The 12178-nt window shown below is 51.2% G+C and overlaps 1 protein-coding gene across 2 annotated transcripts in view; it reads right to left on the bottom strand.

Moving 5' to 3' along the window:
* Positions 1–12178, bottom strand: part of SZT2 (SZT2 subunit of KICSTOR complex) — a 230787-nt gene that overhangs the window by 78489 nt on the left and 140120 nt on the right. For both annotated transcript variants that reach the window (XM_075320448.1, XM_075320449.1), the window contains 3 exons: positions 3346–3475; positions 2408–2560; positions 2214–2316 (listed from right to left, as the gene is read on the bottom strand). In XM_075320448.1, coding sequence (XP_075176563.1) covers positions 2214–2316; positions 2408–2560; positions 3346–3475 — 386 coding nt within the window. The remainder of the gene's footprint in view (positions 1–2213; positions 2317–2407; positions 2561–3345; positions 3476–12178) is intronic.

The raw sequence follows: 12178 nt of genomic DNA, 5'->3' as shown, positions 1-12178 counted from the left end.
CGCAATCAAATCACTAGCATCTGCGTCACTTTCGGGCAGATCAATGGGGTACATGGAGGTAGCGTCCGAGCCCCCAGTAAAGGCATCCTCCTCGTCCTGCGAGTCAGCTCCTGAATCAGAGCCGCGGGACGAGGAAGGAAAGGGGACCCTGCGTCTCCTTTTAGGAGGACGGGGTCTGAGACCAGATGGAGAATCCTCTGTGAGCTTTGCTGAGCGAGCCGTAGCAGCAGAAGCGCCCTGAGAAGGGGGCTGATGCATGCTCAGCAGAGTCCGGGACAGCTGTCCCATGGAGAGAAGGATTCTGCCCAAGCCGGGGGTTCAGCCACCGGAGCCGGAGCAGCCGGAAGAACCACTGGGGAGGAGACTCCAGGCTGAGGCACCATGTTACAGCAGGCATCACAATGTGGTTATGTGCTCGGTACAGGCAGTAGGAGCCTACATGCAGTGCATAGTGAGTACAGCCTTGCAGCCTTGCTGCTCGTGTGAGACATGCTGCTGAAGTGGGGGCTCTGAGTCAGAATGACCCCCAGCAGAGTATATAAGCAGAGTATATAATATAAGCAGGTCCACAACCGGAGGTTGTGGCTTGCCATACCGTCTGACATTCTGCCAACCCCTCTCTGTGCCCTCCAGATCCCACAGCCCGGACCCCCAGAGAGATACTGCAGCCAGCGCCGATCGCTGTGCTGACATAAGAACGCTGATAAATGGCGCTTCTGCCCAAGCCGGAGCGAGGAGAGGGGGCGGGGCCTACTCTAAGAGCGGGATCCCGAGGGCCAAGGAGATATACAGGGGAGGGAAACATTTCCTCAGAGAGGAGTGTCCCTCTCCTGAGCCGAACGGCCGCTGGGCGGAGCCGCACTGTCCCTCTGCATGATTGGCATGCAGGGGCAGTGAAAACGAAACTAGGCCTCAGGCGAAGCCGGGGTCTAAATTTAACGATGCGGCCGGCGCGCAGGCACCATCGGCGCGGTTCTCTGGTGAAAACCAGAGAACCGGCCGGAAATGTCAGAATACATACACAGCACACTCTCCCCAACAAAGTACAAGGGACCCCCGGATAATAACGTCTCAGATACTTAGCTTGTGCGACGCAGGGCCAGGTCCCTGAGGGATGAGTGCTCCGTCCGGCAGGATCCTGAAAGGGCTGCGGATGGAGACCGGTCTCCTGCAAAGCAGGGAGAACCGTGCTGGCTCCCACTTCAAGCCAGAGCCCGAGGGATGGTGAAGGAGCGTGGCATGTAAGGCTCCAGCCCTGAAATCAACCTTAACAACACCGCCGACACAGTGGGGTGAGAAGGGACATGCCGGGAGTCCAGGCTTGGACCCGCTTTTCTTCAAACTCTTTCCAAAAATCAAAATCAGATGAGAATGCATGTGTGGATGTGTGCCTCCTGAACACAAAGCATTGAACTGGCTATATTTGGTTATCCAGGGGGTGTATATGCTCGGAGGGAGGAGCTACACTTTTTAGTGTAGTACTTTGTGTGTCCTCCGGAGGCAGAAGCTATACACCCATGGTCTGGGTCTCCCATAGGAACGATGAAGAAATGAGGGGCGAGTCTTAAAATCTGAATGTAGCTTACTGGGGTGTGGTGGAGAGGGGTCAAAGAAGGCAGGGGCAATACTATGCGGTGTGCTGCAGCTCTCTGCGGCGGGCGGTGAGTTATGGGCCATTCTGAAGAGGTTGGCAGTGAGGGCTTAATCAGATAATGGCGCCCAGAGTCGGTGCGAGTGCAAATAGAGCTCTCAGCTCAAGTTCTCATCTGCGCATGTGCTGACTCCGACCACCATTGTTTGAGGAAGCCCTCACCACCGACATCTTCAGAATGGCCCATGACTCACCGCCCGCCTAACAGAGCCGAGCAGCCCCGCACAGGGCAGAGCCGTGCCGAGCAGAGCAGCCTCGCACAGGGCAGAGCCGTGTCGCACAAAGCAACTCCACAGTGAGTATCTGGGCCCCACTCTGTACCACTGGCAGCATCGCCCTACTCCAGTATCGCCCCTGCCTCCTGTGACTCCCACTCCGCTGCCAGCCCCCCTCCCTGGTAAGACACCAATGGATTATAATACGGACCACATATTTTTTTTTTTCTCCAAATTTGGGTGATTCTTGTAATCCGGTGCGTCTTATTCTACAATTACTGTATTTTTCTTTTTATAAGATATATATCAGATTCTACAATCATGCCACTTCTTTCAGCCGCACGCACCGGAGGTAGAAGACGGATTTGGTGGCGCGCTCTTGATACACGAACATGTTCTTGCGGTTGACGACAGAGAAGGCGTTGAGCACGGAGCGCAGGGACTGGATGGCTGCCGGTACACAAGACAATAGATACAGAATAAGCCTCCCCTCCATCACATGGGATTCACGGGCTCAGATCAGAGGGGAGCAGACACTGACCTCTGGACACCCCCATGTTGGGTCCCATCTTCAGCCGGGGGTGGATGTGAATCACTGTGCTCCACACCATGTCACAGGCAAAATGCCCCGGTATAAACTGCATGGTGGCAGCAAGATAATCGCGAGGCTGGTAACTCTCATCCCCGGGAAAGTCTGCAACGACAAATGTGAATAGATCATTAAAAGACACAAAATAACCACTGGGTGACAACCAATATGGCTTTTATTTCAGTTTTCCCTGTGGTTGTCACTCAGCTTTCCCGAGCTACTGTACGGCATCCATCAATCCAGAAAGAGTTTCATTTTTACCACTGATATTTTAATTCCTTTTTCTTGATCCAAGTAATGGATAGAAGCCACCAAAATATTAGTAAATGGGACTATGAAAATCACGATCAGCACATTTGTGCCATCAATGTGCAACTGTCTGCCGCCCATTTATTAGGTAGGAGAAGCCTTTAAATTTTTTTTTTTTTTCATAGAAGAAACTCACTGACAAATACATGACACATGGACCAAACAAGGATGAAAAATGGATCAGTTTGTGTATGAGAAAATCACTGAAGTCTGAATAAGGCCTAACACAGCTGAGGATTGCGTTCCACTGTGGAGACAGAACTTTATGGTCTTTGACCTGGTGATTATCAATGTACTGATGTTTGATGAAGAGGATTGTGAGGATCAAAACATTTCCAAGTGGAACAAGTGCAGAATTGGCTGCCATCTCTATTTTGTATGGCTTGGAGGTTGCACTGCCACTAATCTTAAAGATTAACCTATACAAACCCAATGTAACAGACCAGCAGCTGTGGAAGGAAGACCATGATATAGATGAGGACACTTCCATTCACGGACACCATTTAATTTATATACATCTGTGGGTGGACGGAGGAGTAGTTGGGAGTCCGGGGGGCTTATTCGTATATACTAGTCCTCACCTTCTGTAGTCAGCGCCCTCGGCCGGTACGATGTGTAGGGACTCTCATTCTTCCAGATGTCCTCCTCGCTCTCGGCCACCAGCAGCGTGTTACACAGGTGCGTGTCGTGCAGATCCTGGAGCAGGAGACGCTGATGGGACAAAAAAAGCAGGAGAATGAACAAGTATTCTGGCTCAATAAGGGACGAAAAATGGTGCAAGTGTTTAGTTTTTTGCAAATATAAATATGCAGTAGCGGTTTCTGCATGAAACCGTGCAATACCTTGTCACCGAAATTATAGGTCAGCTTCAGTCCTCCTTGTGGAAACAATGGTAATGGATGCACGCAGACAAGGAAAGAAGATCCAAACAGATGTCCAAGAAGTAGAAATCTGCGGCAGACACCATCCAGTATTTCAAATTGCTTTATTCCATCATAAAGTGCAGTCAAAAGTAGCGGGGAGAGAGCCGGGTGTAGGCCCCCTATGGACGACTGCCGTTTCGCACTTCCTTGTGCTTCAACGGGTCCAGTGTGAAACGGCCGTCGTCCATAAGGGGGCCTGCACCCGGCTCTCTCCCCGCTACTTTTACTGCACTTTATGATGAAATAAAGCACTTTGGAATACTGGATGGTGTCTGCCGCAGATTTCTACTTCTTGGACAGGTTTAGTTTTTTGCACATCATTTGATAACGGAGTGTGGTTTACAAAAAAGTCGCGCACACCCCCTTCCCCCCCTTTCTGCAAAGCCACACTTCGGTGTCAGATGAAGGTTGAATGTGACAACGTGCTTCAAAATTACAAAACAGAAAAAAAAAAAAAAGAAAATAGACTACATTGAAAATTAGAAGAGTCTCCAGAAGCACCAAAGTGATCACCCAAATTTGGTGCACCAGAAGACAAGGGTTGGTTTAGATAGTGGGGGCCTCCGTTGTGTGTGTGACCTTCGTTCCAAGTGCAATTATAAAAAAAAAAAAAAAAAAAAAAAAAAAAAACTAGACTAAAAGCAAAAATGACATTTTTGATTAACCAGTGAACTCCGCGAATCTCCGTAGCATTGTTAATGGATGAATTATAGTGTTACTTTGCAATACTTGCATTTTTACCGTCTGGATTATTACCGTATGTCCTCCAATATTGTCTATCCACTAGCAAGCTTAACTGTTCTCGTTCGGGTCACTGGGAGACACAGACTGTGGGGGAATAGTTACTGCCACTAAAAGGCTAAGGCCATGTGCGCTCTAGAATTGACTCTCAAGGAAAATCAGCACCCTCTTAAAGAATCCAGCGCATGCAGTTTTGCCGCAGGCTGGTCCCTGCAGGTTTTTACCATCATCTATGGCAAAAAACGCAGGGACCTGCAAAAAAGAAGTGATGTGCACATTAATTCCGCAGCGGAAAATCCACAGGTATAAAAAAAAAAACAAAAAGAAAAAAAGAGAATTTTGTTTACTTACCATAAATTCTTTTTCTTATAGTTCCGTAATGGGAGACCCAGACCATGGGTGTGTAGCTTCTGCCTCCGAAGGACACACAAAGTACTACACTAAAAAGTGTAGCTCCTCCCTCCGAGCATATACACCCCCTGGATAACCAAATATAGCCAGTTTAGTGCAAAAGCTGAAGGAGAGTAGCCACCCACAAGTAGAGACAGAGGTTTCGGTTATTCCGGGTTTTACTCTGTCTACAACAACAGCCGGTGAAAACACACGGAACAAGAACTGCCAACAGGCAACAGGGAGGGTGCTGGGTCTCCCATGTCGGAACTATAAGAAAAAGAATTTACGGTAAGTAAACAAAATTCTCTTTTTCTTCATCGTTCCTATGGGAGACCCAGACCATGGGACGTCTCAAAGCAGTCCATGGGTGGGAATAAACAGAAAAACTGAGAAGTAGGCGGAGCCTTACTTCACAAATGGGCGACAGCCGCCTGAAGGATGCGTCTGCCCAAGCTCGCATCTGCTGAAGCATGAGCATGCACTTGGTAGTGCTTCGAAAAGGTATGCAGACTAGCCCAAGTGGCAGCCTGACCGACCTGCTGAGCCGTAGCCTGGTGCCTGAGAAACCAAGAGGCACCGACAGCTCTGGTCGAGTGTGCCTTGATCCCCGGTGGGGGAGGCACTTGAGTACACTGGTAGGCATCGGAAATGGCCGACCTAGTCAACGAGCTAGGGTCGGCTTAGAAACCGAGAGGCCCTCACGCCGACCTGTGGTCAGCACAAAAAGAGAGGTGCGCCGCCTAACAACAGCGGTGCGAAACACAGATCCAGAGCGCCCGCACCAGATCCAGAGTATGCAACGCTTTTTCAAAGCGATGAACAGGAGCCGGACAAAAGGAAGGCAGGGAAATGTCCTGGTTAAGGTGGAAAGGAGAAACCACCTTAGGGAGAAAGTCCGGAGTCGGACGGAGAACCACCTTGTCTTGATGAAAAACCAAAAAAGGTGACTCCGAAGAGAGCGCAGTCAAATCAGAGACTCTCCTGAGGGAAGTTATGGCCACTAGAAAGACCACTTTCTGTGAAAGACGAGACAAAGAAACCTCCCTAATAGGCTCAAAGGGGGGTTTCTGGAAAGCCGTGAGGACCAGATTAAGGTCCCAGGGATCCAAGGGCCGCCGGTAAGGCGGAATGCTGTGAGTTGCGTCCTGCATGAAGGAGCGCACCTGAGCCAGCCGAGCGATACGCCGCTGGCACAACACTGACAGAGCCGAGACCTGTCCCTTGAGGGAATTGAGGGATAGTCCTAGCTGCAGACTGACTGCAGAAAAGACAAAAGGGTCGGCAAGGAAAAAGGCCAAGAAGCATGGCCGGAAGAGCGAAACCAGGACAGGAAAATTCTCCAGGTCCTGTGATAGATTTTGGCCAAGGAATACTTCCGAGCCCGAGTCATAGTGGAGATGACTTCAGGAGAGATACCAGAAGTCATCAAGATCCAGGACTCAAGAGCCACGCCGTCAATCTGAGAGCCGCAGAATTCAGGTGGAAAAACGGACCTTGTGAGAGAAGGTCTGAACGGTCCGGGAGATGCCACGGCACCTCTACGGACAGATGGAGCAGGTCTGGGTACCAAGCTCACCTGGGCCAGTCTGGAGCAATGAGAATGACCCGACGCCCTCCATTCTGAGCTTGCGCAGGACTCTGGGCAAGAGAGCTAGAGGGGGAAACACGTAAGACAGACGAAACTGGGACAAATCTTGAACCAGCGCGTCCGCTGCAAAGGCCTGAGGATCGTGGGAGCGAAGATCCACTTGCGGAGTGCCCCCCTTGCGGCAGAGTGACCGAAACACTGCCGAATGCAGAGCCCACTCGCCGCTGTCCACGGTTTGACGGCTGAGATAATCTGCCTCCCAGTTTTCCACGCCTGGGATGTGGACTGCGGATATGGTGGACTTGGAGTCCTCCGCCCATTGAAAGATGCGTTGAACCTCCAACATTGCCAGGCGGCCGAGTGTACCGCCCTGGCAGTTGATGTAGGCAACCGCTGTCGCGTTGTCTGACCGGACTCGAATGTGCTTGCCCGCCAACAGGTGGTGAAAGGCTAAGAGAGCTAGAAGCACAGCTCTGATTCCCAGCACATTGATCGAGAGGGCTGATTCGGACGGGGTCCAAGTGCCCTGCGCTCTGTGGTGGAGATATACTGCTCCCCAGCCGGATAGACTGGCATCCGTGGTGAGGATCACCCAGGACGGGGCCAGGAAGGAGCGTCCCTGAAGAGAGAGGGGCCGAAGCCACCACTGAAGGGAGCCCCTGGTCTGTGGCGACAGAGCCACTAACCTGTGCAAGGAGCAAGGTCGCTTGTCCCAACAGCGGAGAATGTCCAGCTGCAGAGGACGCAGATGGAACTGGGCAAAGGAACCGCTTCCATTGACGCCACCATCTGACCCAGCACCTGTGTGCCTCCTGAACACAAAGCATTGAACTGGCTATATTTGGTTATCCAGGGGGTGTATATGCTCGGAGGGAGGAGCTACACTTTTTAGTGTAGTACTCTGTGTGTCCTCTGGAGGCAGAAGCTATACACCCATGGTCTGGGTCTCCCATAGGAACGATGAAAGAAAAAAAAAAAAAACGCAGTGTGCGCTCAACATTTTTTTTTATACCCATAGGTTTTGCTGGGAATGACTGCAGAAATGTTTAACATTTTCTGCAGCAAATCCACAGTAAAATCCGCGGTAAATCCGCAGCATATGCACATAGCCTTAGTGTTAAATTGTATGTACCACGTTTGGAATTTAGGACAGGGGATAACTTTCCGATCTCAGGACAGTTACTGATCCTGAGAACGTGGCTCTGAAGATCTCCGTGTGAATGGAGCGGTGGTCAATCACTGTTAAATGGAGTTTAAAGGGGCAGCGCTGGGGGTCCTAATGAGAATTAATGGAGCAGCGATTCACAAAATCGACCAAAATCACTCCAGTCACATGGGGCTCTTACAAGCTCCGTTCTCGGGATTGTAAAGTTCTATAACTATATGGTCCATCTGATTGTCGTCTGGGGCGCAGTGCAGCGATGACTGAACGCTGGAGAATTATTACATCCAATAATCCCTGCCGTGTTCAGCGTAACATCCCGGCCGCCCTCCCCCCACCCCAAGGAATATAAACTGGAAAGACTGAATGGGATCTTATCCTCTGGGGACCGCTCTTTACTGGCGATGCCGGCTTTATGTTGCTCCTTTGTTTACCATCCACGTTTTAATAATTTAAAGAGCAGATGGAAATAGGTTTGTGCTGCGATTTCCGCATCAGCGATCCGCCGCTGCCTGTTTACGAGATTTTATCTGATAGATTGGCCGGCCGCCGCTATCTTGTTTTACACTCATTGCGGTTTAATGCCCGGTACAAAAGTTTAAGTGTTGCAATTTGGAGGAATGCATTTGTATTTTAATACCTCAGCGAAACACTGCCGGGAAAAAACAAGAAGAATGGAGCGACCGGCTAATAATGTATCAGTGGAGACATTGTTAACCCTCAGCGTGCTGCATTCAATGTGAGGATATCGATTAATTAAAAGAGGATCCTGAATACAGGTTTGTGTTTTTTTAAGTTATTTACAGATGTTACACTCGTTATTTTAAATCATTGCAATCACATTTGCACTTCAGCGGGGGGGGGGGGGTGGCATATCAGCGGGGGTGTGGCATATCAGCAGGGGCGTGGCTTATAAGATCAAGAGAATTTCGCTTTAAAAAGGACTTATATCCCAAAGAAATGCTTTCCAGTAGATTTGGAGACACCTTTGCAAGGGTTTTCCAGGTCAGTCGACAATTATGTTCTCATTTTTTGGGGGGGCTCAATATTTGCAATTTTGTTCATTAAAGGGAACCTGTCATCAGAAATTTAGCTATAAACCTAAAAGTTCCCCCCTCTGCAGCTCCTGGGCTGCATTCTAGGAAGCTTCCTATAGTTTTTGTGGCCCCTTTTATTCCAAAATAAATACTTTATAAACTTGTACCTTTTCGTATACACATTTCTTAAATCTTCCATGGGGGCGGGCTGCCTGATGTATGTTGCTGTCCTCCTGCCGATTTACGCCGCCCCCGAACGCTGAATTTCAAACCTCAGGACGCCGCCCCTGGGCGCCCGTGGTCCCGCGCATGCGCTGCGCTACTGTAGCGGTGCCGTGCACTGCGTGCACGTGTGACCGCTGGTGACGCTTTGCGCGGGCACCGACTGCTCCGTCCGATCCTCCCATCTATTTCCTGCTGCTGAGCAGGATGGGAAGGAGGTGACGTCCGGTCATCTGGCCAGCGAGCGTTTGCGCAGAACGCTGGAGGAATAGGCGAAAGTGCGGTCACGAGGTTATGGGCGGCACTTGCTGATGACACTCACAGCGCCGCCCATAACCTCGTGCCCACGCAAAGCGTCACTAGCGGTCACATGTGCATGCAGTGCACGGCACCGCTACAGTAGCACAGCGCATGCGCGGGACCACGGGCGCCCAGGGGCGGCGTCCTGAGGTTTGAAATTCAGCGTTCGAGGGCGGCGTAAATCGGCAGGAGGACAGCAACGTACATCAGGCAGCCCGCCCCATGGAAGATTTAAGAAATTTGCATACGAAAAGGTACAAGTTTATAAAGTATTTATTTTGGAATAAAAGGGGCCACAAAGAAGGGAATTTTGTTTACTTACCGTAAATTCCTTTTCTTCTAGCTCCTATTGGGAGACCCAGACAATTGGGTGTATAGCTTCTGCCTCCGGAGGCCACACAAAGTATTACACTTAAAAAAGTGTAACCCCTCCCCTCTGCCTATACACCCTCCCGTGCATCACGGGCTCCTCAGTTTTGGTGCAGAAGCAGGAAGGAGAAAACATAAATTGGTCTAGGGTAAATTCAATCCGAAGGATGTTCGGAGAACTGAAGACCATGAACCAAAAGAACAATTCAACATGAACAACATGTGTACACAAAAGAACAACCAGCCCGAAGGGAACAGGGGCGGGTGCTGGGTCTCCCAATAGGAGCTAGAAGAAAAGGAATTTACGGTAAGTAAACAAAATTCCCTTCTTTGTCGCTCCATTGGGAGACCCAGACAATTGGGACGTCCAAAAGCAGTCCCTGGGTGGGTAACAGAATACCTCAATAAAAAGAGCCGCAACGGCCCCCTCTTACAGGTGGGCAACCGCCGCCTGAAGGACTCGCCTACCTAAACTGGCGTCTGCCGAAGCATAGGTATGCACTTGATAGTGTTTCGTGAAAGTGTGCAGACTAGACCACGTAGCTGCCTGACACACCTGCTGAGCCGTAGCCCGGTGCCGCAATGCCCAGGACGCACCCACGGCTCTGGTAGAATGGGCTTTCAGCCCTGAAGGAAGCGGAAGCCCAGAAGAATGGTAGGCTTCGAGAATCGGTTCCTTGATCCACCGAGCCAAGGTTGACTTGGAAGCCTGCGAACCCTTACGCTGGCCAGCGACAAGGACAAAGAGCGCATCTGAACGACGCAGGGGCGCCGTGCGAGACACGTGGAACCGGAGTGCTCTCACAAGATCCAAAGAGTGCAAATCCTTTTCACATTGGTGAATTGGATTAGGGCAATAGGAAGGCAAGGAGATATCTTGATTGAGATGAAAAGGAGATACCACCTTAGGGAGAAAATCCGGGACCGGACGCAGAACCACCTTATCCTGGTGAAACACCAGGAAGGGGGCTTTGCATGAGAGCGCTGCAAGCTCAGACACTCTCCGGAGTGATGTAACTGCCACTAGAAAGGCCACCTTCTGCGAAAGACGTGATAAAGAGACATCCCGCAGCGGCTCGAAAGGTGGTATCTGAAGAGCCGTTAGCACCCTGTTAAGATCCCAGGGTTCTAGTGGACGTTTGTAAGGTGGGACTATGTGGCAAACTCCCTGCAGGAACGTGCGGACCTGCGGAAGCCTGGCTAGGCGCTTTTGAAAAAATACGGAGAGCGCCGATACTTGGCCCTTGAGAGAGCCGAGTGACAAACCCTTGTCCATTCCGGATTGAAGGAATGAAAGAAAAGTGGGTAAGGCAAACGGCCATGGAAGAAAACAGTTATCAGAGCACCAGGATAAGAAGATTTGCCAAGACCTGTAATAGATCTTGGCAGACGTTGGTTTCCTGGCCTGTCTCATGGTGGCAATGACATCCTGAGATAATCCTGAAGACGCTAGGAGCCAGGACTCAATGGCCACACAGTCAGGTTGAGGGCCACAGAATTCAGATGGAAAAACGGGCCTTGTGACAGCAAGTCTGGGCGGTCTGGAAGCGCCCACGGTTGTCCCACCGTGAGATGCCACAGATCCGGGTACCACGACCGCCTCGGCCAATCTGGAGCGACGAGAATGGCGCGACGGCAGTCGGACCTGATCTTGCGTAACACTCTGGGCAGCATCGCCAGAGGGGAAACACGTAAGGCAGTCGAAACTGCGACCAATCCTGAACTAACGCATCCGCCGCCAGAGCTCTGTGATCCAGAGACCGAGCCATGAATACCGGGACTTTGTTGTTGTGCCGTGACGCCATGAGATCGACGTCCGGCGTTCCCCAGCGGCGACAGATCTCTCAAAACACTTCTGGGTGCAGAGACCATTCCCCCGCATCCATGCCCTGACGACTGAGAAAATCTGCTTCCCAGTTTTCTACGCCCGGGATGTGAACTGCGGAGATGGTGGAGGCTGTGGCTTCCACCCACTGCAGAATCTGCCGGACTTCCTGGAAGGCTTGACGACTGCGAGTGCCGCCTTGGTGGTTGATGTATGCGACGGCAGTGGCGTTGTCCGACTGGATACGGATCTGCCTGCCCTCCAGCCACCGATGGAAAGCCAATAGGGCTAGATACACTGCCCTTATCTCCAGAACATTGATCTGAAGGGAAGACTATCGGAGTCCAGGTTCCCTGAGCCCTGTGGTGGAGAAAAACCGCTCCCCAACCTGACAGGCTCGCGTCCGTGGTAACCACAGCCCAGGTTGGGGGTAGGAAGGATTTTCCCTGCGATAGAGAATTGGGAAGGAGCCACCACTGAAGAGACGTCTTGGTTGCAAGGGAAAGAGAGACTTTCCTGTCGAGGGAAGCCGACCTCCTGTCCCATTTGCGGAGAATGTCCCATTGGAGTGGCCGCAGATGGAATTGCGCGAACGGCACTGCCTCCATCGCTGCCACCATCTTCCCCAGGAAGTGCATGAGGCGCCTCAAGGGGTGTGACTGACCCCGAAGAAGAGATTGCACCCCTGCCTGCAGAGAAAGCGGTTTGTCCAGCGGTAGCTTGACTACCGCTGACTGTGTATGAAACTCCATCCCGAGGTAAGTCAGTGATTGGGTCGGTGTCAACTGGGATTTGGGGAAGTTGATGATCCACCCGAACTGCTGGAGAGTCGCCAGAGCGACGGTAAGGCTGTG

This window comes from Anomaloglossus baeobatrachus, chromosome 8 (assembly GCF_048569485.1).
Source record: "Anomaloglossus baeobatrachus isolate aAnoBae1 chromosome 8, aAnoBae1.hap1, whole genome shotgun sequence".
NCBI lineage: Eukaryota > Metazoa > Chordata > Amphibia > Anura > Aromobatidae > Anomaloglossus > Anomaloglossus baeobatrachus.
Note: the sequence above shows the minus strand (reverse complement) of the source record. Positions and strands in the feature narration are given on the sequence as shown.